General features: G+C 36.7%; 1 protein-coding gene across 3 annotated transcripts in view; it reads right to left on the reverse strand.

Annotated features, from left to right (window-relative positions):
• CNTNAP4 (contactin associated protein family member 4) overlaps window positions 1-27,172 on the reverse strand; it is a 237,473-nt gene that overhangs the window by 37,484 nt on the left and 172,817 nt on the right. For all 3 annotated transcript variants that reach the window (XM_019710874.3, XM_074314549.2, XM_019710883.3), the window contains 3 exons: window positions 21,122-21,319; window positions 17,004-17,160; window positions 12,455-12,582 (listed from right to left, as the gene is read on the reverse strand). In XM_019710874.3, the coding sequence (XP_019566433.3) occupies window positions 12,455-12,582; window positions 17,004-17,160; window positions 21,122-21,319 (483 nt within the window). The remainder of the gene's footprint in view (window positions 1-12,454; window positions 12,583-17,003; window positions 17,161-21,121; window positions 21,320-27,172) is intronic.

Below are 27,172 nucleotides of genomic sequence, written 5' to 3' on the forward strand. Positions count from 1 at the left end.
GGAAAATAAAATATAAATGCAGTGGCATGAAATAACAGGAGTGAAATCCGACTGGATATGTGTGGTTGATAAGACTCATTATCAGAGAAATAAATTACGCATTGCTGCTGATTCCAGCAAGTTCTTGACACATCCAATATAAAATATACATCTTGGGTTTTAAGCTATTGTCTCTACACACACACACACACACACACACACACACACACACACACACGATAAATTCTATCTAAATTAGGTTCCTGGAAGAAAGACATATAGCAGCCCCCCCCTTATCTGCAATTTCAGTTATCCATGGTCTATTGTGGTTCAAAAATATTACATGGAAAATTCCAGAAATAAACAATTCATAAGGTTTAAATTGTGTGCCATCCTAAGTAGTGTGACAAAATCTTGCAGCATCCCGCTGTATCCCTCCCAGGACGTGAATCAATCCTTTGTCCAGCATCTCCACTCTGCATACGCTATCCACCTGTTAGTCACTTAGTAGCCATCTCAGTTATCAGATTGGTTATGAGAGGGAGAGAGAGAGAGGCCACATGCCAATAATTTTTATTACAATATATTATAATTATTCTATGTTATGAATTACTGTTGTTAATCTCTTACTGTGTCTAATTTGTAAATTAAACTTTACCATAGGTATGCATGTATAGGAAAAAACATTATATACAGGGTTTGGTACTATCTGCAGTTTCATGCATCTACTAGGGATCTTTGAACGTATCCCCTGCAGATAAGGGGGGACTACCATATTCTCTGAAGCTAGAAAACAGTAATTGAAAAAAAAAAATACAGTTCATTATGTTTGCAAAGAACAGATACCTAGCTGGAGTTAAAAACCACAAACTTGATTCAGCTTCTATTTGTTCTTTAGATTTTAATTTATTTTTCTACAAATTCTGGACCAAACAAGCAATGCTTATACCTATAGTCATGCATTGCTTAATGATGGGGATTTGTTCTGAGAAATGTGTCATTAGGTGATTTTGTCCTTGTGCAAGCATTACTTAGACAAACCTAGATGGTGTAGCCTAACTCCACACCTACGTGGTACAGCCCATGGCTCCCAGGCTACAAACCCGTACAGCATGTTACTGTACCGAATACTGTAGGCAATTGTAACACAATCGTAAGTATTTATGCATCTAAACATATCTAAACATAGAAAAGTTATAGTAAAAATATGGTATAAAGGATAGAAAATAGTACACCTGTGTAGGATACTTAACATGAATGGCGCTTGCAGGACCGGAAGTTGCTCTGGGTGAGGCAGTGAGTGAGTGACTGTGAAGGCCTGGGACGTGACTATACACGGCTGTAGACGTTATAAACACTGTCCCACAAGCCCTCCCCCCTGCTTCCTTCCAACAGGGTCGGAAATAGAACATCGAAGCTGCCAGTGCTGCTCCGTGAACAAGGATGTGGGCTGGACTGATTGGAAATATCGAGGAGAAACTGGCTGGATCAGGCCTAGCTCGCCATAATGGTGACTGTCAGGAGAGGGCTAGAAGGGCCTGAGGATCAGAAGGAAAAAGGAATCGAGATGGAGAGATAAAGGAACATGGGACTGTCATGGCAATGTGGTTTGGGCTGTTGTATTTGCAGCAACGGTCAGATTAAGAAACTGTGGTATTCATAAAAAAAGAGGGTGTTTAACACGCAGAGGGTGTAGAACTGAGGGCTCAGTATTTTGACTTTGGAAATTCGTTTTTGGTTCCATTGACCCTGTCTGGTCGTAAAGGCTCTCTCTAGCATTGAATTGATAAAAGAAATAAAACTTACCGATGTTTTACATCATTACAACCTGGAAATGTTTCCAAAGTATAGGGACAGGCTGGCTCCACACTAGCACAGAAAGCTTTTACCAAAGTGGCCGTGGCCCTTAATACTTGCTAAGGTCGCTCCTGTGGACCTGTGTCCTTGTACAGGAGCTTGGGTCTTCAATAAAGAAATTACAGCAGTGCACTCTGCAGACCATCGGGCTAGATCTGGGAGGGCCGGATCGCCCTAAGTATGCGCTGCTGGGGGGCAGGCTCCCCTGTGCTGGGACAGGCCAGTGGCTGACTGACTGGGATGTAATCTGCACACTCAAAATTGAACGAGTGAGAGGGAATCTATTACCAAGCCCCACATATATTGCTCCCATTAAAGATAAAATAAAATCCTCCTGAACCACTTGCCCTTCCATTTCTTACAGGAAATTCGGCCCCATTATAATGTTATGGGACCACGGTTGTATATATAGTCCATTGTTGACTGAACCATTGTTATGTGGCACATGGCTGTATTTTATTTTTTGCTTTTCTTATGGGCCTGACTCAAAAGTCAAATCTCAGATCATATGTAGACAATTGTAGAGTTGAATTTATTCACCTGAGAATATACTTTGAGGGCTTGATTTTCCTAAAGCCGAATTAAGCTGTGTATTATCTTGGTATGTCAAGCCTAGTCCTTATTTTTATTATACAGCTATTTCTAAGCTTAGACATTTTTATCTCTAGGAAAGAATGCAAGAAAATGCAAAATATCAAATCAGGGCTAAGAACACATTTGTGTTCTTAAAAGTTTTTAATCTGACCTATTTTTAGAGGGAATTAAATGCCTTTCTGTTGAAATGTCATATTATGAAAATTAAAATAAAGCTATAACTTTAAATTATGGAATATTATTAAATCTTACTTGGTCTGATTAGAAAGAGGAACATCAAAATTACTTAAAGGACTAAATTAGATAATGTTATTATATGACGTAATATTTCATTTGTTTCCTTTTTATATCATGGCTGGAGGACAGGCCCCTAATAAAACATCCTACAGAAGGTTTCAGGCAAGTCGTTGAAACAGAGGGACAATTCTTTGAATTGCTGCTATCGTTATAATGAATACTTTTATAGTAATGAAAACAATTTATTACCTTTGGTAGCTTAAACACGCTCACACACAGAATAGTACCCATTTCATCTAGTTAGCAAACCTTATTTTACAGATTCACAATAGGTAAAAAATGATGGAAGAATATTTTATTGGAAGAAGAAATTGCTGCTAATTCAAAACGATTATAAAGAAAGCAAAGGCCAATATTTCTATGATCAAATAATGTTAGGATATCTCAGCTCTTTACAGACTGTGCTAAGAAGCACCCGGGAGGCTCTGGGCTGCCTCAGAGAAAGGAGGGGCCAGGAAGAGGCAGAGCAGAGCCCAGCAGGCAGGCACCAGCAGGAAGCTGCAGGTTTTTGAAGAGAGCATTCCGTGGTTAAGGAGGTTTAAAAATCCCTACACCTCCCCAGTAGCAGATCTAAAAGCAATCACTTACTGTATGAATACTAGTCAGAAGAGTAAGACCTCCTTTTATCATCCCAACATAAACAAATCATGATGTATTCTTCTAAGTAATGAATAATTACTACTAATAAAATTAGTTACACATTAATGTTTTAAATTAAATTCAATATTGGGTACTAGAGATTCAGAAGGATTCCCTCAGGAATGCCACCTTTTGTCTTTCCAGAGTTAAAAAAGATTGTAATGGATAATGGGAACTATATAGTCATTTACATAGAAGAGGAAGATGTATTAAGTATTTAATTACAAACATAAAGTAAAAAGAACCTGTAGATTATTAAGATTACAAGTAATTTTTTTAAAATATTTGTTTTGCTAAACTTTTATGTTAATAGATTATCCTTTGAAAAATAACTTATAGAGACAGAAAGTAGATTATTGTTTTCCTGGGACTGGGAGACGGGGCAATTGGATGACAGTAGCGAAGAAGTTTGGGGCAATGAAAATGTTCTAAAATTGATTCTGTTAATGGTTATATAATGCCGTGAATATACTAAAAACCACTGAACAGTTCACTTTGCGTGGATGAATTGTATGGTATGTGAATTATATCTCAATAAAGCTGTTTAAAAAAACAGTATTTGAAAAATACATTGTTTTCTAAAACAATATATTTTACTTTTAAGATAAAAATGTATATGATCTGCTAACCCTAACTTTGCTTTTTTTTTAAGCACTTTATTGAAGTATGTAACAATCTGTACATATTTAGTGTATACAACTCTATGAGTTCGGTAACAATACCTTTCTTAAAAGTGGATAAAATGCAATACAGAAAGCCAGATGGCTGCCTTCTCACCATGTCCTCACATGGCCTTTTCTCTGTGCACCGTGGAGAGAGAGAGAGAGAGAGAGAGAGAGAGAGAGAGAGAGAGAGAGAGAGAGCTTCTTATATGGACACATACCTAATCAGATTAGGACCCCACTCTCATGACCTCATTTAACTTAAATCACCTCCTTAAAGACCCTACAGCCTAATCCAATCACACAGTGGGGTAGGACTTTAACATTCAAATTTGGGGGGTGGGGAAACAATTCAGTTCATAATATCCATACTTTAATTGGAATGGTTTTTTTTTCACTGTTGACTTTTGAGTGTTCTTTATGTATTCTAGATACTAGTCCTTTATCTATACAGCCCTCATCTCATTTAACCTATCAACAACAATTAACATAGTTGATTGTTCTCCCCTCCTTAAAACATTTTCTTCACTTGGAGAAATACTTGGCATTACTTCTTTGCCTGTCTCATTAATGGTATAATTCTAAGTTTTCTTTCTTTCTTCCTCCTCATTTCCTCAATCTATCAATGTTTGAGTGCCCCAAGGTCTTGTCATTACTCTTCTCCATCAACAATAACTCCCACTTGTCCATCTCATGGCTTTAAATATGCTGATACTTACAAATATATACATGAAGCCTGGAACTATCAAACTAATAACTGCATATCTCTATCTGAGTGTTTAATTGTATCTCAACTTTAATATGTTCAAAAATTAGATCTTTATACGGTATTTCTCTGCAACTCCTTGACCCCAGCAACAATCTTCTCCATCTCAATTAATGCCAATTCTATGCCTCTAAGGAACTGTTAGACCAAACACCTTGGTGTCATTTTTGACTCTTTCTTTTGCAATCTACATCAAACCATCAGCAAATTGTATTGCTTCTCCTGAACTGTGCACATACTACAACTATCACCACTGTGTCCATAGCCTAAACCACTGTAATCTATCATCTGGGTTAGTATGATGCAGTCTCATAAGTGGTCTCCTTGCTTCAGCCTTACCCTGCTCAATTTTATTAAAGCATAAATTAGTTCACACCACTCCTCTTCTCAAAATTTTCTAGTGTTTTCCAATCTCATGTACGTTGAAAAATAAAAATCTTTCAGAAAAATCCTCCATGATCTGACCACCATTCTCCTCCTTGCTCACTCTGCTCCAAACACGTGGACCATTTTGCTGTTCCATGAGCATACTACTACAGCCCAATCTCTGTGTGATTATTGTGTTTTTTCTATCTAGAGTACTTTTTCACAGATATAGACATGCCTTGCTCCCTTATTTCCTTTAGATTTTTATTCAAATGGCACGTTCTTAGTGAGCATTTAATGACCATCCTATTTAAAATTTCCAATCCCCCACTACCCACACCTCAACTACATTGTCTTCACAACACTTACTAGCATCTATTTATCATATATTTTACTTGCTTCTTTATTGTTTATTGCTCTCCCCCACCCCCAAAAGAACACCAGCTCCAAAAATGCAGATTTTTTTTTGGTCTATTTTGTTTGCCTCTCTCTCCCTCCCTTGCTTGATGTGGGCAAGACACAATACAATATATGGGCTTAATAATATTTGTAAAATGAAATTATAAGATTTCTTTTGTCAAAGTAGCGATCAGAAAACTTAGAGTAATTGCTCCCAGTTTGTTGTGTCATTTGTATCTCAAAAAATACACTTTAATTCTTTGGTAAGTAAGTACAAAGAGGGGAGACAGAAAAGAGAGAGAAAGAAGAAAGAAGAGGAAAAGAAGATGAGGAGGAGAGGGAAAAAGGGGGAGGAACTTTAGGAAAATTAAATAAAAGAAACCCAGGGAAAAAAATAAAACATAAAATTAAAAAGTAGAGAATTTCATAATGGTGGCTTATCAGACACAGTAAAGCTTCCAAAATTATATTCTATGTTATTTGTTAAAACGGGATTGATCTTCACTCTTTTTAATGGTTTATATGTAGTCTGCCAAATGTAACAGAATTCTGAAATGGAAGAAAAATTAAACAAATCACTAGTCGGTACCTTTTTGCAGTCTAAGAATATAACTTCTGCAAAGTTATTTACTGCCTACATGCACCTTTGATTATTTAATGCATTCTGGGCAGTTGTGATTTCTCAGACAGCTGAACAAGTCAATGCAGACAACAAGACAAAATGAAGAAAATAATTTCAATGACAAGAATTTCTTAGAACAAAAAACTCAGAACAACCTTTTCTACTTACGTAAATTTTGAGGATGCTTTGATTAGACATAAACTTTCAATACAATGAATTAACTGAGAAGTACATTTAGTAGGTTGAAAAATTCAAATGCCAAAGAAATAAAAATACTACCTTGTTCAGATTAATGAGCTGAGAGAAAAATGCAGATCATGCCTGCAACTCTTTTAACAGCTTATAAAATGAATGTATACATTTTAGCACATCATGTCCTAATTCAGGGAAAAGTAATACCAATGCACCACACTGATATGCATCCTTGTTATGTTACTGACCTTTCAGGATAATTATTGCTTAAATTATTCAGCCAGAAAAAGCAAGTCTCTTACAACGTGGAAAAATCAGTTTGACCCAGAACTTTCCACAGCAACATTGAAAACCAGAAGATAAAGGAACACTGTCCACTGACTTCTGAGAGAGAGAAAATGTATCCAGCTTGACATTTTTTTTAAAGTGTTTAAAGGCAACAGGCAGTCATTCCCAACTTTGAAATAACTCTGAGAATAAAGCACATACAAGCCCTTTTGGAGAAAAATAAATATAAAACCCTACTTCACAATGAAATATAGTTAACCAGAAGATATATAGAAAAGCTGTGGAAAACAGGATGACTGTATCTGTCAGTGCAGAGTAGAACAATATGTACAAACCGGTGAAAGTCACAAAGCATGACCCAAAACTATTATACCAGTTTTTAAAAAGGTTAAACACAGTGATACCTTATGGCACAGAAATTCCACTCCTAGATAAATACCCAAGAGAAATGAAATACACACACACACAAAAACACTTATACATAGATGTTCATATCAGCATTATTCATAATAGCCAAAAAATATGGAACCAATCAAAATGTCTATCAATTGATTAATGGATAAACAAAATGTGGTGCATCCATAACATGGAACATTATTTGGTCATAAAAAATAAGGAAGTACTGATACAGTCTACAACATGGTAAACCTTGGTACTACCATGCTAAGTGAATGAAGCGAGTCATAAAGATTCTGGGTTTTCCTCTATAGGAAATATCCAGGAAAGCAAGTCTTTGGAAATAAAAAGTGTATCTGTGGTTGACTAAGGTTGGGGTGGGGATGAAGGGAAATGGGAAAGGTCTGTTAAATGGGTACAAGTTTCTTTTGGGGATGATGGAAATGTTCTAAATTTGATTCTGGTGGTGGTTGCACAATGTTGTGTAACATACTAAAATGATTAAATACACTAAAATATGATTAGATTGTACACTTCAAACAGGTGAATTGTAGGGCATGTGAATTCTATCTCAATAAAGCTGTTACCAAAAAACAATATCAAGTGAAACCAGTTAAGTTTGGTTTCAAGTTCTGAGGCAACAAATATTCTCAAGCACGTGCCCACTCAGAAAATGTAACACTCGTGAGTTTTTCCGGGGGAAATCATTGAAAATATCAATTACTTGACAATGCAATCCAAGGAGAAATAAATCAAAATCATTCAAGAATAGAGAAGCTTTGATGATAGGACTATTGGTTAGCATTAAAAAATAAACAACTACAGAAATAATAGCACAATTAGCAAAAATTGGGAGGTGGGGAGAAAAACAGAGGAGAGGACAAATGAGTGCTAATTTTCCCAGTTTTCAGAATAGATCAATACTGTCTAAAATTTTAAAAATTAGGTTAATATAAAACCTAGTGACTCTATAACCTTTGAAGAATTTCATAACCTTCTTAAAGTTTAGTGGGATCATTCAGGTTGAATACATATTTATCAGATATATGAATAACATAAAGCAATTCCTTTGGCTTCATTTCAGTTTCTTCTCTCTCCCTCAATTTCAATTAATAAAGTTTTGTAAATATGTTTCTAAATATTTTTCTATTGTTCTGTCTAGGGCAGTAGTTCTCAACCTAGAGCAATTTTGTACCCCAGGGGACATCTGGCAACTTCATAAGATATATTTGGTTGTCACAACTGGGAGACGGGTGCTACTAGCATCTAATTAGTAGAGGCCCGGAATAGTGCTAAATGCCCTACAATGCACAGGACAGCCCCCAACCATAACAAGGAATTGTCCAGTCCAAATGTCACAAGTGCTGAGATTGGAAAACACTGCACTAAAGATATCTAGCAATATCTGAAGTAATACTCACTGTATTAATCACCATTCCTGAGTTGGGTGGTGGCTCTTGGTGATTATTATACTCTTTTCTTTGACATTTCTGAATATCTTAAAATTTTATAATGATTCTGTATCGATTACATTGTTAATGTTTAATGTATTAAACAATGAATAAACATACATATGTGTATAAAATTGTCAAGAAAAGGCATTATTGTTGTCCTGAGAATTATTAGGATTCCTAGTCTCAAAAAAGTGGAAATCTTTCGAAAGTGTTAGAATTTTTGTTCCCTCACATTTGTGAAATTTCTTACATATCAGGTACTAGCAACACAAGTCTTTTCTAAGAAACAGAAAAAGACACAAAGCAAAATAGACCATAAAATATTTTTTCTCCAAGAAATAGAAAAGTGTTTCAGTTTTATAAAGGTGTTCTATTATTTAAAAAGTGAAAAGCAGAAAGTATTAAGCAAAATCATGTGTTTATTTGAAACAACACTTTCACTGCCACGAGCCCAAGTGTATTGATGAGAAATGACTCAGCTGGATCTAGGTGCTCTTTGTAGTATGTGATTTTTTAAATCAGAATAAGTCTTTCGATAAAATCTAAACTCCTCTCATTAAAAGTATATATATTTGCATATTATTTAATTGCTTATACAATCAAAAACTTATTCCTGTCTCTCACGAATAATTCACGAGCTATGTTTCTTGAGCTGTATATGACTGATCATTCTTCTTCTTTCATAAACTGCTATTTATTATCTTTCATATAACCAGTAATGTACTAGGTACCAGGAACCCAATAACAAAAGAACAATGGACTTGCGCTTGAGAGGCTCAAAAAATAATGAAAAGCCAGTATAAGAAATATATCTTTGCAGTATGTTCAAAATTCTTTGAAAGTATAGGGCTAAGTGTTCTAGAGACCAGTGGAAAGCTTCATGGAGGAAGCGTCTGAATCTGAGTGTGAACATTTTCAGTAAAAGGAGTGGGGAGATTTTGCAGATGAAAGAAAGCAAGTGAAGAGGAAATGAGACCAGACACCATCAGTGATCCCCGAGTTTTCTTTGTGCTGTGGGACCTGCAGAAGTAAGGGACGATCCCTTCAAAAACATTTAACCCTGTGTGTCAATACCGGACTTCTTCTCTTTCTCCTTAGCATTTGGGGAGAGTTCTGAAGATACTGCCACTGCAGTTGGCAAGTTCTCCAGGTCATTTTTATGCACGGTGAAGGTGAGGAGTTGTTGGGTACCTCCAAAAGTGAAGAGGTTCCCACAGTTCCTGGGAGAGTGAGTAGAAAGGAAAGTGCATGAGAGAGACCTCCTAGTTTTAACCTATATATTTAGAGATTAAATTATTTATATTTCCATATTCATAAATAAATACATTCATGAAAGACAATCATATTTACTAAGTTTTGTGTCTGCAGCACAGCTTTCAAGGTGACCTTATCATTCATATCTGTTGTACGTTAGGTAAAACACCTGATGATGTTATCTATGGCTTCTGACCTCAAACAATGATAGCAGCGGGGACACGGAAGTTCAGAACCACCTACATTTGTAAAAAATGAAAAGGACTTGTGCAAAGACAACAACATTAATTAACCAGGTGTAAGCTCATGTCTGGGGCCGGTCAGTCTCATACTCATTTTTGTTTATTTGTCCTGCTTTCTCAAGGCTTCTGTCTTCTTTCCTATAATAGAAACACATGGCTTGATAGAAAATTTCCAACATCTGTAGTATGTGTGATAAAACCGAAATTTTGTTGTTGTTTTTTTATTCTCACCTTCCCATTTTTCTGTTCAAATCTAAAACTTCCTTGTCTCAATGAAGGGGAGTGTCCTCACTGTCTCAGTGAAAGGTACTATCAGCTTTATTAAAATCAGATCATCCTCACACCCTTTCAACCTCAATTCCCACCTAAATCATACCGAATGTACCTCTCTAGTTAGGCCCCTTCCTTAGCTTCATGCCAACCATTGTCTAGTTCAAGGCCTCCTCATTGTTCCTGGTCTTACATCTAAGGTCACTTTGCTGGCCTCTAGGTTATAACTGATCTTCATGCTAGTCAATGTTCCAGTCTTAATGCCTTCCAGATAATGCCCACATAGCCTTCTTCTGTGTATAAGGCCCACTGGGCACGACCCCATATCTAGAAGCCCCATATCTACACCGTCTATCTCACTTGGAAAGAAAAAAAAAAAAGTGTGCCTAGGGGATTTCACCTTCAGGGGTGCAGATTTCCCATAGAGAGAAAAGACATTTTTCTGCAGCCATTGCTCTTCTTAACTGAGAAAATAAAAAAAGAGCCCTTCATGCAGAAATAGTCCTATGAGCTCATGTGAGGATGAGCCTCAACCTTAAAATAGATGTAGGAGACAAAAAAGCCAAGGAAAGCTCTCAATTACCGTTTTTCAGTAAGTCAGAGATTAATTAGCAGGTCTCTAAATACTTAAACTATTTGTAAATTTGTATTCTTATGTTGTTATCCCCCCTCTGTATCCCCATGGTCGCAAACATTTAATGCTCCAGTTTCTCCACCTCAGCACTATTGACATTTGCACCAGATAATTCCTGGCTGTAGAGTGCTACCCTGTGCAACGTAGGATAATTAGCAGCATTCCGGACATCTCCCTCTAGATACCATTCAAGCCCCCACAATTGTGACAACCAAAAACATCTTCGGATATTAGAAAATGTGCACTGAGGGGGCACAATCACCTTGGATGGAGAATCACTGCTCTGAGGGAAAAGGTTCTGTGTACTTGAGTTCACGGCAGGAAGTTTTCGTGAAAGAAACCCTAATGGAGAGAATTAGTAGTAGCCTCCGTCAAAGCAGACCAATCCCTCAGGGATTGTGGCAAATGAAATAAAGAAGATGAAGGAAGCCAGCCTAGGACCCTGAAGGGTTAAGATCAGAGCCAGCAGTGAAAAGTGCATGTGATGTATAGAACAATTTCTCTACAGTCACACAAAGTTGTTGTAGTTCCCTGGATGCAGCCTGAGTTTACAACCTCATTAAATTGCACATAATTTTTCTGTGTAAATATCCGATGTCATCTTCATGTGATTGTGTAAGGTCTACTGGCAGAACAGGAAGTAGAGACCACAAAGATTAGGGATGGTAGGTATAATGGCAGACAGGTTTTTTACAATGTATATATAAATTTTTATAGCCCAGTATCATCTTTGCTTTTTAACTAAGTAACTTTTGCTATGTATCTCCATAAATCCACTGAATTGTCAGATTATCTCCTCCTCTGTTGAGCCCCTAGAATAAAATTTCATTTTAGTGTATACTTTTAAAGTAAATAAATATTTCTTCTATTTCCATTTTAAGTTCTGGAAATAACTAAAAGCTTAAATAATTAATGCATCAGTCTCTAACCTAACTGATTTCAGAGAGCTTATGAATGGATACATATGCTCATTTCATTCCATGCTGAAAAAGTGTATTTTCTGTGAAACTGTATTTGAATTTTAAAATTCTGGTTTAGAGTGTTAATACAATGAATACACACAATTGCATGTCCCATTGAATTAGAGCAAACATACACACACACCGAGAAAAAAAAAGATTAAAAGTGGAAATAGGTTTAATTACACTGACATTTGATTTTGTTGCTGTTCTCATTTCACCCCAGGCCTACCAACAGGAAACAAACATACATGGGTAACAATGTGGTGTAGCATTGATGCTTTCCTATATGGATAATGGCATGTAGAAATTTAGGAATGCTGGAATGTATTTGTGAACCAATCACCAAGATGCTTAGCAGTTTCTTTTTCTTGTATCTTAAGAAGGTTTGCCATCACAATATTTATTACAGGGCTTTGCACTTTATAAAGGTATTATTTTTGTTGACTGATTAAAAGACTATTTCAGACGTTGCTTATGAGTTTTCACAGAATAGGTCTGATGAATTATTATATGATAGAAACATGATTCTTAAGTGACATCACTTTCCTCAGATATATTCACAATGCATTGCTACCACTTACTGTCTCCCCGGCAGAGCAGAGGGCCCAGTCTATAAGCTGCTTCTGAATGCGGCCGGCCTGTATCTGTAATCACTATCTTGGTGACTGGCAGATGTTCTTTATAAGAAAGGAATCCAGTGTCATTGGTCCTAAAAAATAATGACAACAAAATTCTTAAAATTACTCTGATTAGCATAATTATCCAATGGACAATAGGTTTTATTGCATTTCAAAGCCAGGATGTTCTGAGCTAAATTGCACCCACAAAAGAGTAAAGATCAAGTTGCTCATCTGGGCATTTAAAAATACAGCAACATTTTAATTTCTCTTGCAGAAAGAATATAGTTGGTGGTTTTTAAATTCTTTGGGCCATTTTCTACCTTAAAGTGGAATGGTTAATTCATTAATATTTAGTGTAATGATTGAGATTGTGTTTTTAGATCTACCATTTTGATATTGGTTTCTTTTTTTTTTTCCTATATGATTTCTTATATTTCTGTCCCCCCTTTCCTGCCCCCTCTTGGTTTATATCATATTTTTGTATTTAATTTTATTTTCTTTATTCACTTTTTTAGCTACATGTCTGATTATTATATTTTAATATTTGCTTTATTAATTACAAAATGAATCCTTAATTTATCACAGTCTATTTAAGTTTTACGTTATATTATTTAATGTAAAACGTCAGACGCTTACTACAGGATAATTTCTTTAACACCCCCACCCACCCCACCACCAAACACACATATATATCCAGTCTTTGTGCTACTGTTGTCATATATTTAAATACAGATGTTAAAAACTTTATAACTCAACAGTGAATTTTAATTAATTTTTTTAACTAAGCGGAGAATTTATATTTACTGACATCTTCCCAGCTTCCGGTTTCTTTATTTCTTCCTGAAGATCTGAGTTTTCATCTGGTGTTATTTCTCTTAGCCTACAGAATATCTGTTGGTATTTCTTGTGGTGCAGCTCTATTGGCAATGAATTCTCTCAGCATTTGTTTAATTTGAAAAAAACCTTCATTTTACCTTCATTTTGAAACATATTTTGTTTGACACAGTATTCTAGGTTGACATTGCTTTTTCTTTCAACACACTAAAGATGTCACTCCCCGGACTTCTGACCTGCGCTTCTGATGACAGATGAGCCTTGACTTGTATCCTTGTTCCCCACACGAGTGTGTTCCACTAGATCCACTCAATATGGCTACTTCAAAACATTTATCATTAGTTTTCAGCAATCTGAACACTAAGCCAAGGTGTACTTTTCTCTGTTTTAATTCTGCTTGAGATCCTCTGAGTTTCTGGAACTTGTACATTGACGTTGTGTTAGTTATCTACCATGACATAACACATTACCCTAAAACTTAGTGACTTAACAGCACCTTTTGTGAACCAGAGCATAGCCAGAACTCTGGGCATAGTTTAATGGGGTCCTCTGGCTCAGGGTGTCTCCCGAGGCTACCATCAAAGTTTGGTGAGTCCTGCAGTCATCTCTGTGCTTTGACGGGGGAGGGAACTGCTGCAGAGTGCACTCGTGTGGTTGTTGGCAGTATTCTATTCTTTGTCAGGTGTTGGACTGAGGGCCTCAGTTATTTACTGGCTGTTGACTGAAGGCCACTTTCAATTCCTTGCCATGTGGGCCTCTCCCCAGGATAGGTCACAACAGAACAAAAAAGCTAGAAATGTCAAAGAGGGAGGTGCAAGCAAGTCAGAAGTTACAGTCTGTTGCAGCCTAATCTCAGTAGTGATGTCTCATCACTTTTACCATATTCTATTCTTTAGAAGCAAGTCATAAGGTCCAGGGGACCCTCAAGGGGAGGAAATTACACAATGGCGAGAATAATAGGCCACATGGAACATCCATTGTGGGAGCTTTATTAAACAAATTGAAAATTTTTCAGTCACTGTTTCATCAAATATATTTTTACCTCATTTTATTTCCTATCCTTCAGGGGCTCCAATTTCTTGCCTGTTAAATTGTTGCTGTTTTTTCCCAAAGTCACAAAGGTTTTGTTAATTTTTTTTCTATCTTTTTGTTGTTGTTGTTCCTGTGTTCTTCAGATTCAGTAACTTCTACTGATCTGTCTTCAGGTTCATTGAAGATTTCTTCTACTTCTCCTGTAGGAGTTCAAGTCTATCCAGGGACTTTTTCACTTCAGATGTACTTTCCTATTCTAAAACTTACATTTGCTTCTTGAATATAATTCTCATTTATCTGCTTATCTTACGCTCTGCTCACTTGTGATTATTATTATCTAAGTCTTTGGGCATGTTTATAATAGTTGCTTTAATGTTTTTGCCTGCTAATCAAACATCAGTGTCCTTGGGTCTGTGTCTAATCATTGCTCTTATTAACTTGACTTTGGATCAAAGTTTACTCTTTTTTTGAATAAATAATTGTAATAATTGTTGCCATGTTCTGGACATCATGGGGGATACTACAGAGACTCTGGATTCTGTTATTGTTCTCTGGAGACTTCATTTTTGTTTTTTTAACCACCCCTCCACCCCACAGGCAGTTAAATCAGAACTTTATCACAGTAAATTGTGGACGCTTGGTTTTACACTTCATTAGGGTGGGCCTATGTCTGTTTTGCTCTTATTTTTCAATCATACTCAGTACTGAGACATAATCTTTGTTGTAAAGACGTGGACCTTCTGTTATTTCTGTGGAAAGCTGAGGGGTTTAAGAAGCCCATCTCAATTAGTGAGATTTAAACTCCCTATTCTGTGTCTCCTCTGGAAGTTGCTATTGAAATCTCTGTGTAGCTTGTTCAGTTTTCCAGTTGTATTGCTCTGCTTGGTTCCCAGTAATCTCTCCTGTGCACGTGCAGGGTCAGCCAGGGACCTGAGGGGGGTTCATATGGCGGACTCTCCTCAGGAGTTTCTCTACATTATGGGATTTCCACACCCCCTCAATTTCCAGCCATGCCGGCAGGCCCAAACTGTCCTCTGATACCTTAAGCCCCCCATCCCCCAACACACCTAGCATTCTCTTTGAGTTTTGAGTTCTAGCCACCCCATAGCATGTGGTCTAGTTAGTTCCCTCAAGGAAAAGGCATATAAGCATATAGCTTACCCACCTGAGTTTCCTTCTTCCAAGGGTTAAAGGCTCCCAACCCTGGCAGTTCCTACCTACAGTTGGTTGTTCTCCACTTACTTCAAGTAGTTGTTTTCATAAACAGTTTTTCTGGGATTATAAACATTCTCTAGGGAAAGTTATTGCTATGCAAGCTACATCACTATCACCAGAATTTAATACGAGAAGTTTCAAAGTCATATTTTTTGAGAATTATTTTTGATGAATAATATATTATGGAGGTATTGAAGAGTTACTGGTGATTAGGTGAGTTTTTTTCTTCTGTTAAGCATTGCTATGAACATTTTACTCACATTTAAAATACAATATTACTGTGTAGGTGTTTTTTGTGAAGACAGTGAGAAAAAAGAGGCCTTCCAAAGGGAGCAGAAATTTTTAAAACTAGAGTTTGAGTAAGAGAAAAATATTCTTCATACTAAACATCTATCACTGAAAATACAATCATGACTTCATGTAGATGCCTCCTTCTAGGGTATTCTAAAAGGCTCTGTTTTTTGATATAACATAGTCTTGATGTTTGCCAAATAAATAAATGAAATATACAATTCAAAATGTGAGCTCAATTAACAACAAACTGATTACTAAAATTAATGTATATTCTGTAACCAAATCAATCAGATTTACAGCCAGGTTAACTACTTTTTTTTTTCTTCCAGATATGTCAGATAGGAGCGAAACAGGTTAACTATTAATAGTTTTAAAAATAAGTCTTATGTGCAGATCCAGGTACATACTAGTAATGTAACATATACATACGGTGTGTTGAAATGTGAATATGAAAATTAAAAGATATTTTCACTTAACAAATAAATAAAATCAATGTACATTCCAACTCTAGTAAAAATATAATAAATACATGTTAAAAATTTTCAATGGACAAAACATATTTAAGACTTTCCTTCTACTTAGAAAATATTTTAAGCTAAATTTTCGAATCCCTAAAGTGTTATAGATTTCCTCCTTCAGATTATGATAAACAGAACACTAGTTCTTTGTGGCATGGTTTGTCCTTTAAACAAATAAAAGAGCTACATGTTCATATAATTGTGGGAAATTCTAAGTTTACATGTTTAAAGATTTTATAGACAGCTTATCGAAGAAATGTGCTTTAGTAATTACTAAATGTAAACGTATTTTGAGAATAACAGGATGCATAATTACATTTAATTTTAAAGAGAATGATAACTGACTACAATGAAGAGGGAACATGAAACAGATGCCTCTTTCATCATCTTACAAAAATAAAGTGTACATGGCTAAACAGTCCGTTACAAAAAAATTAAAATAAAAAGACATTGATCTTAACATCTAAGATTCAGATTGATTGCAACACATTTCATCAAAACACACCTTCATCTAATTCCTTTGTACTAACTTGTTGAGTATCTGCCTAGCTCTGCATATTTTGAAAGATTCATTTTTAAAAAAATATATTTGCATAAGGAAATTATATGGAAATCACCATTCGTTCCGGTCAGCATCACAGTTGCAGTAATATTGAGAATCAATGCAGTTCCCCTCTCGTCCACAAGCACATTTTTGAGGATCAGGCAAAGAACCTCCCCAATATGTTTGTGTTTCATTGGTTCTTCCAACCCACCAGCTCAGAGGGGTTCCGTCTAAAAGACAAATGAGAGAAATGTGACATCTGCTTTATACCCACTGCCTTTCATCCTAGTATAATTCCCTTCCTTCCCAAATCATGAAAAAGAACAAAAGAAGAGAAGGATTCATTTGATGTAGAGATAGCCCAAACATTGGAATTGATGGCATTTCCTTAAGAAAGTTTTTAATTCGATTATAATGCTAAGCAAAATAAGTCAGAAAAAGTCAAGGACCACAAGAAAGCTTTTTAAAAATAAATTCTATTATTTAAACTTAAATGATTGATATATTTTTCTTTGACTGGAAAAGACACCAGCCATTCCTATTTAATTCAGGCATAATAGTAAAAATATATTGAGAGCACTACACATATGCAATTTCTTTGAAAAAAATTTTGGAACAAGTTGGCGTAAAAATAGAAAACAGAATAATTAACATATCAGAAATAAAACTGATTTGAGGTAATAAAATGCCCATTAAAACACTATGTAAAGTCAATGCTTTATCTCAATAATATTTGTTGGTTAAAAATATAGCAGCTGTTTATTAAACATTAGTCATGGTATAGCACTTCTTCGTCATGATTTAAGATTCATTTGGAAGTCTGTATTTTTTCTTTCATTTAATGGCTTGGCTATTTATTTGCAGGCTGCAGAGTAACACTGAAAGATCTGAATGCCTGAAGCAAATACTACATTCAAAAACAAAGTTTCCCTGAACCAAGTGCCTTTCTTTCTATGATGAATGTTCAGCTACCAGCTCCTTCTCAGAGTTAAGACTAACCATGATGTCAAAGAACGAGAGCAAAGAATAGACAGGACACTTAGGTAGGATTTTGAGAAAACGAGGTGAGGCATGCAGACAATCTCTCATTTAAAAAAAAAAAAGTTAGAGAGGAAAATTGTAGTCACTGGAGAATCAGGGCATAAGAATTATGACATCAAATCAGTCAGCTACTTACTCAAAGTTGCTTGATCATTTTTCTGCGGACTTTCAAACTTTTAAGTTTTATCATCGGCCCCACCAAAAATCTAGAACTTTTACTAATTTTTCTCTTATTTCCAAACGCCAATGCTCATTATAACTCGCTATTAGATAGGACCTCTCCTAATGCTGGCAACCTCTCTCTCAGTGTTACTATACATACCAGATCAGCCATGCCAAGAAAAGGAGTTATCAAAAGTTTGTGTTATGCATAAAGACCATATCAAGAATCTTCATTTTTAAAAATTGCACGATTAACTCATCAACAGAAGGTGGAATCTACTTGAAATATATACTAGATACAGTTCCATATACTGCTTAAAACATTATGTATTCATAGATTAAAGAGAAAATAAATCATTATTCCTACAGAGTAAGATTTTTACCTCTAAATGTCCTATCTTCCCTATAAAATAGAAACCACTGAATGTTTTAGTGGCATCAAATACCTTTGGTTCCACCCAAGACTTTTAAAAATGTCCTAAATAATTTAAATAAATAGAAAAAAGAATTAAGAAAATTATGAGAAATTTTTATATGTTAAAAATTAAAATTAAAAAATATCATGATCATGGTAGAAGATTCCATTTCCCGTAGTGAAAATCCCCAATAACTCAAGTATTTACATTGACCATCCTTCTAAGGTGCTGAGACAGCACAGATCTACAGCTGCTTAACACATATTTCCACACGCCTTCTATTTAATCCATCCACAGTGAGGTCACCATCATTACTTGAAATTGCTATCTTCAAGATCTGAAATTGCAACGTTAACCTGACACCACCTTCCTGTTGTTCCCCATATATTTATTAATTTAACCTCAAAATCCAAATTGCTCTATTTTTAGTTATTCCACCTCAAATCTACTCAATATGAATTCTAGGGTCATGGACCTGAAAAAAATCTATGTATTTAACAATTATCATCATTTCCTGTTCCACAGACTTCTAGAGTTTTACTCTTTTCCTTACTAGTGAGTGGCTCTCAAGTCTTGCTGAAATACTTGGGAGCTTAAAAAAACAAACAAACAAACAAACAAAAAATGCATGAGCACCACTGGCCATGAAGGTGGGTTTTCCTTCAACTGCACGATGTCCCCTTTACTTTGTGTCATTCTTGCTCACTAACCCCTTGGGGATTTTGTTTTCTGGTTCTTCTGGATTTGACTCATTTGTGACTTTGACAATTGTCTTTTCCTTTTGTGTTTCTTTCTTAGTTAAGCCATTCAGTTCATTTTGTTCCATAACATTCATGTACCCTTCTGTAAGTATCGTTCTCCTTGTCTTAATATGTACTTCCCTATTTGCTTACCTATTTTTTAGATTCCAAGATCGATCTTTAGCAACAAGGAACAATCAGCTGAATACGAAACTGGTATGTGAGCTATAACCACAATGCACTGTGGAGGTGGGGACGCAAAGAGCTCACTTCACCCACTTTGCATGTGTTGTGCAGCCAACCACCAGCCGCATTTCAGAGAAGAGGAAACAAAGACTGAGAAAGACATCTCCATCCAAGTTCTCTACCTAATCAATGAAAGGCCTGGAACTTGAACTTAGAGCTCTCCCCACATCTAAATCCAGTTCTCCTTGTACTACAGCTATGCATCTGATGGTGAGTCATAGATTCACAGATGGGATTGAGGTTTCAGGGAGATAAGATTTGAGCAGGCGGAGACCAGCAAGATGGGGTAAAAGGCTAAATAAGAACATTCTAAAAAAGGGGGGAAGAAGAAGGAGAAAGAAGAGGAGGGGGTGGAACTCAGGCATGGAGGAGAAAATCTGGTTGTATTAGCTGGGTGGAGAGTAAATAGGAGAGGTGTTTAATTGGAAAACAAAGGTTCCAAAGTCATACCAAGAGTTCAGAAGTTTTCAGCATGATCCATATGACACATGATATTCACAGATGAAACATTTCTTTTAAAGTTCTGGTCATTCTCTCCGGAACTCCAACCTCTCTTACAACAACAAACCGGAACGAGCATTAACAAAGTGGCTTTATTGGGCAGAGGTCTCAGAATCTTCTCTAACATCTAAAGAAAAATACACCTGCTAGACTTCTCTGCTAGAAAACAGTATGTTGGGGAGTGGCATGACGGTTGCATAAGCAGGTGGCTCCAGAATACGCAGTTCTGGTGTCCAGACAAGAGTGTGGACTGGACAGACAGCAGATGGGAAGGCACTGGAGAGCCTTCAATAGAAAAATGTCGTGATGGAAGAAGCAGAGTTTCTTAAAGACAAATTTTTTTCATAAAGATTTTGGATGACACATTGGACGGTTAGAAGATACGGAAAGATGCAAGCTGGGGGCCAACTGAAAGTTCTTGTAGTAACTGTAAGAGTTAGGTCCTTAAGGCCTACGCTAGGGCAGAACTGGTGGGATCTGAGACGGTCTCATAGAATGAGATGTTCTAATGGAAGAAAACACAAAACCAAAAACAGGATTTAGGAGCTGACTGGTTATTAAAAGCAGACTAAAAGAAAGAGTTAAGATGGCTTTTCAATCCCTCCTCTAGCTCCTGAATAAACTGGGTTTCCAGCAACCTACTTTTATTTTCAATTATACCCCCAAGCTCACTGTCAACAATCCATGAAAAAGAGTCACTTTCAGAAAATGAAGTCATACTTTTATTAGCTCCTTCCATGATAAAACCAGCTGGATGTGTTACTTGCCCTTTAGAAGGGACAAACACTGTGAATTCATCGAGGATCAGAATGGAGCCCTTTTCTGTACAGTTATCAGGTTAAGGCCAGGAAGAGACACCAAAGGCAATCAGGGCTTTGAACAAGGCTCATTGCAAATTGACCTGGTTCTTTTCTTTGGGCTGCAGCATCTCTGTGATTTCCAGACTGTGACAAGTCTGCTGACTATACAGGGAGCACATACCCTCACAGCTATATGCCACCACCTCGGCAGATGTCAAGTGCTCAGGAACTAGTTAAGCACCCTGTGCAATACGGGTGGGCGGACACGTGCCTCGGGTTACTTACCTTGCTTATTTACAAGCCGTGACTTCTTGCAGTAGTAGGTCAGCTCCTGTTCGCAGTGCTCCGCACGGTGAATTGTGGCCTGGAGTTGCTCCAAGCTGGCCACATACTCGAAAAACCCAGCATATGGGTTCTCTGGATTAGTGTTTCTCACTCTTGTTAAGTCAGAGCCATTGTGCTGTATGATGGTCCATGCAGTTTCTTGGATGCAGAAATGGGGGAAGAAAGAGAGGAGACCATCACTAGTCTGCAAAAGTTAAAATAAATAAAGAAAATCAAAATCACCTTTTATCTGAGTCAAATGTTTCTAGTCATCAAACCTCTCTGAGAGGTAGAATCAACACAAATGGACTCTTAAAATTCTTGAATTATAGTGAAGTGATTCTGTTCTCTGATGTTTATGCAATTGTCTTGCTTTGCAGTGATTTTATTTTACTTTTTCATGTAATTTAGCCAAATAATATTTATGGGGAAAAACATTAGGAAAACTGATTATTAAATTTTTGAGGTGTATTTCATTTCATCAAATCTGATATTCAACCTTTTAAAGAGCCATCATTATTTTATTTTCCTCAAAGAAAGAAAGAAAAAAAAAAAAAAGCTAACTATTATCATTATGAAACATTATGAATTGTTGATACACCCTGAATTCAGAGATGTTACAATGTATAAAAACAAAAGCACATCTTAGAATTTATATAATATTTTAAATTATGTAATGTAAGCAATGACTTTTCTAGTCTTAAAAGTCATGCATGTTACCCGCAAAAAGAAAGTCAAATTTTTGTGGCCTATATGTACGTCTCTTCAGACATTTAATTATGAGTATATTTCTATTTCTTTTTAAACCACATTTGAAATATTCATTCTGGTGTCATGTGATCTGCATAGTTATGCAATGCAACCGGAAGTTGCTCTTTTGAACTGGACACATCTGATTCAGCATTGGCAACTCAGCTAACACAAAATAAATAAATAAATAAATAACTTTGAGTATTTACTAGAGTGATCACTATTGGCACCTGAACGTGTCCAAACATGTCCATCATGCTGATTGCCAAAAGTACTTGGATGAAATTAAAAAATCCTACAATGTTTGTAACAGAAGCTGGGCAGAATGTATGTATCCTTTAACTTTTCCAGCAAGACTTCGTATTATATTTAGTGTGATATATTCAGGCACAAAAACAGATGAATCAAAAGCCCTCTGATTTAATAGGTAAGAAACAAGTTGGAAGTTGTCAAAATTCTGGTATATATGTGCTGTTAAGTCACATAACTCTCTGTACTACAGAAGAATATTCCAAATTGGAGGAAAATAGTAGCTAGAATCTACTCCACCCCTCTTTTTAGCTAATACATTCACATGGTTCAACAATCAAACCAAGAGAAGGAGGAGGTATACTTTGAGAAATTTCACTCCCAGCCCTCTTCTGGTCCCTGGAAGTGTGAACAGAGAGGCCTGCTAAATACATGAGATAGCACACCGATTTGACAGCCTTATTGCTTTCTACGTGTTGATCATTATTTTTCTCTGAAACAATAGCTGTTACTTTTATTTCTGCCATGCATTTCAGCTCACTAAAGAGCTTTATCAGTAAAATACTTTCCTTGAAGAGGCCGTGATACATAAGCGAATGAAATTAAATGCGGCTGGCCACATAGCAGTACGGTGTAGACACCTTCAGGAGATCTGAGTGACAGATCTGACACGGATCTGTGAGCCCTTCATGAAGTCAGGGGCAATCGGAGCTTCCATTTCAAAATGCAGAAAATAAAGTGGCAGAATGTAGTAAGCAATAGAGTAGGTTTGAAGTTCTATAATTTTAGCCAACTCAACCTGGGCTGTTAGAAGTGGAAGATTATTAACGAGGCAAATCTGTTAGCCTAGGCTCTGCTGGGCTCTGCTTTTGTTGTTCAGTAAAACGATTCATCTTTTCTGGTAAATCAATGGCACATATGAAGCAGCTCAACTCTGGCTGAGCAGCTGCCAAAAGAACGGGACAATAAACCTGCTTGAAAGCTTTGTCTCTCTGGCTTTTGGGTCACACAGAGGGGTACTTCCCTATAGTTTAGTACTCACTGCTTCACAATTAACACATGATTCTAAAGGTCCTTTAAGTTGTTGCAGGAGGTTCAAGGCCATCATCGCGCGTGACAACCGTTAAAGGGCAGCTCATATAAATGTTTCCTTTGGAAATTCTAAAATTTCAACATTATGATCGTTTCTGTAAGTGATTTTATTTTTCTAATAAAAGTGCTGCAATGCAGGAAGTTAAACAGATGCCGCACTTATTAGATAATCGAGATTTCCAGGGCAAAGCAGAGACAATGAAATCATCAGCCTCAGATTCCAAGCAATGGCAATGAGTGCCCAGCAGCCATGTTCCACAGCTGATGTACTTTACTAACTGGGGAATCTCTCAAAACCAGTAACTTACAGCCTCTTTACTGTTCTTTCAGACACAAGGGTATTATCTGATATTTCTACAAACACCTACTTAGAAATTACAACTATAAAAGTTACAGACTTCATCACAATTTGCAGTTCAGTATTTTGTGACTGATTTTATTGGTCTTTCCCACTCATCTGTAAGGTCTATAAGAAGAGTGATAGTTTCCGATTTGCTACCCATAGTACTTCCAGCACACAGCACAGGGGCTTGGCGAAACACACAGGAGAAGACATTAGTTAAAGAAATGATGGAATGAACAGATGAATGAATAAAAACCATGCATTGTCCAGGCTAGGCCATAACCTTCCAGATTATCTGATTCTGATTCTATGGTGTCTCTGAGACCTTCATTGCCTTTTAGCTGTTTTATAACTCTAAATTGTACGTAACTGATAGAATTGCAAAATAATGTTAAGTCTAAAATTGTGAAGGGTATGAGATATTATCCTACTTGCAAATCAAATATCTTGCCTCATATACAAATTCTGTCTATCTATCTGTCTATCTACCTGCCTACCTGTATCTATATTTACCTACCTACGTATGGATATAGATATAGGTATATACTACTAAGACACAGGAGATCTCTGGGTCAGAGACCATTTGCCCACAGAGAATCTTAGACGCATCTACTCTCCACACCCCAGTTTTCAAGGGCTCATACAGTGAATGTTAGATGCACCTGTACGTGCTAGAGCTGCACCCCAAAATTACAAGATGTGGCACTTAAGGAGGATGGCTGGCATACCTTTCCCTCACCTCCACAGAGTGAGAGAGGAGAGCAGGCATAAATCCTAAGGTTTTTATCACTCTTAGAATGTAAGCAAATGCTTCTGGGGGAGATAAGCCTTTAAATCTCTCCAGAGAAATTCACTATTTCTAACTTCCAAGACATTAATTATCCTTTCACACAGGCTTCCAGATTTTTCTCTCTTGAAAAGCAAGTTTCCTTACAACACATAATTCTTGTCTACAGACAAGGAAATTTCTACCTGGTAGAGAGAGGTTCGATTGACTTCCTTCCTCTACTGTGAAAGAAGCTAGTTTTGCTTCCATTTGCATATTCATTTCAATATTCCTGATAATATGTGTCTGTGTTTTGGATTCTCCTTTGAACTGGTTGTAACATCTTACCAGTTTTCTCATTAGTAGTATGTGTTAAACAAAACCTTTAAAATGTGTTTTTTAGCTTATAGTTTTATATCTGTGCAAGAGCCATGATTTTATTTTTATTTTTGAAAATTATCCTTTACCAAATGCAAAGGGAGTTGTTAAGGAGACGCGGGGAAATGGGTAAGAAGAGAGATCTGAAATAGACATAAAAATCTATCAAATTTAATAAATACACTAAAAAAGAAAGAAAGAGAGAGAGAGAGAGGGAAGGAGGAAAGGAGGGAGGGAGGAAGGGAGGGAGAGACGAAAAAAAGAAAGAAAAAGAAAGAAAGAAAGAAAGAAAGAAAGAAAGAAAGAAAGAAAGAAAGAAAGAAAGAAAGAAAGAAAGAAAGAAAGAAAGAGAGAAAGGAAAAACACTTTGGGTCTACGGGTGTCTCTCCCTGAGGAAATTTCCAATAATATAAACTGTATGTAAAGGAACTGAATAATTAAGAACTTGATTTATCTTAGGCTGACTGCTATTTTTTAGTGTGATAACAGTGTAGAGAAAAAAAAACATGCTGCTTAAGCAACACAGTTGCAGAGCTTCTGTTCCTTCATACTTAATAACCCAGGGTGATAGATGTGATAAAGACCATAAGAGCAGAAGAGCAGGTAGGAAGTGCTGTGTCAAGGAAAGCTGGAGAGATGAAAGGAAAGAACATTCTGGAGCAAAACAACGTAAGCAAGTCTGCATTTGGATAATGATAGTTAGTTATTAACTCTCAGCTATTAAGAAGGCCTTTAGGATTAAAATCCCTGAAGTAAAAATAATTTTATTACAAGTCCTATACTCTCCAGCCTTCTCACTGAATGGTCTCAGGAGCCCCTATCTCAGAATCATAAGGGGAGCCTGTCAGTGAGTAGAGATCTAGCCCTTGGTCTCTAAACTTAGTAAAACTAAACCCAGGAGTCTTGGTAGCAGTGCAGGGACAAAGAGTTATTTTAAGCCACCAAATTATTTTCACAGAAGTTTGAAAGCCACTGCTATAGCTCATCATTTTCTCCCCACTGAAACAATCGTCCTTATGCAAGGTTTGATCATGAGAAACTTCTCGAATATAAAATGATTCTATTATAGAAAAAGCAATGGATTTAGTGTAAGAGAAAAAAAGTCCCATACATTAGAATAGGGACAGACACTGGGATTCATATTATCATGACTAATTATTTTTAAATTATTGTTAGAATACTCTGGGGAAAAATTTTCAGTCTTTCACAGTGTTTAGGAAAATGTCCATGCAAAAGAGATTTTCTTTGTATCTTTTATCTTGGAATGCTTGAAGGTATTTAATTACATGTGAGAATACAAGGAGAAGTCAGTGACTGGAGGAGGACCTTCACCCAACTATGCCGTCACCGTGACCTTGGACTTTCCAGTCTCCAAAACTATGAGAAATAGAACAGATTTCTATTGTTTATAAGCCATTCAGTCTGGTATTGTTACAGCATCCAGAATGGATCAAGACAGGCAGTGTCCTCAATGGCTGTGAGAGCAAAGAGAAGCCATCTGGTTGTGTGATACGAAAAATCTCTAAAGACACAATCACTAATAATTTTCCCCAAATCTGTTTCCAGGTTTGACTTCCACCTGCAGTGCTTAGAATTACACTTTAATACAAAGGAACTGTTGGTCCCGTACTCAACCATCTTCTCAGCATCTCATTTGAATGTGTAATAGGCACCTCCAACTCAAAATGTGTAAAACTGAGCTCCTGATCTTTTCCCTCAAACCTTTTCTGACCACACCTCAAACAACAACAACTCAACCACTCCCATTGCCCAAGACAAAATGTGTTATTTTTGGCTCCTTTTGTTTTCTCACACCACACATGTATTCAAGGAGAAAATCGAACCTCCTTCCCCCATCTGCACTGCTATTCTCCAGTGCAAGCCACCGTCCTCAGCTTTTGCCTGGATTCCTGCATTTCTTAAACTGGTCACCAAACAAGTTTTCTAACTCCATAGATGATAGATAGGTAGATGATAGATGATAGATAGATGATAGATAGATAGATAGATAGATAGATAGATAGATAGATAGATATACAGATATAAATAGTCATATACATATATATTTTATACTGTATATGTGTACATGTGTGTATACCCATAGTATATACATGGTCTCCCAACTTCTTTCCACCCCTGCTCCTAGATAGGCATTTCCCAACACAGGAGCAATTGTGATCCTACGAAAGGAAGTCAGATTGCATCCACCATTGCTTAAAACTCTCAGTGTCTTCTCATCTCATTCAGAGTAACACCAGAGAACTTACAACCTTGTTGTAAGGATCCCATGACTCTCCCCCTCCTGCCCCCACCCTACCTGACTCTCTCCTACTCTCCTATTACTCCTTGATTAATTGCCATACTCCAGCAACACTGGATTTGTTGCTGGTTTCTGAATACACTTGGTAACATCTCGGGACTTAGCATCTTTGCC

Source organism: Rhinolophus sinicus, chromosome 8, assembly GCF_057876585.1.
Source record: "Rhinolophus sinicus isolate RSI-liver-muscle chromosome 8, RSI-T2T, whole genome shotgun sequence".
NCBI classification, from domain to species: Eukaryota; Metazoa; Chordata; class Mammalia; order Chiroptera; family Rhinolophidae; genus Rhinolophus; species Rhinolophus sinicus.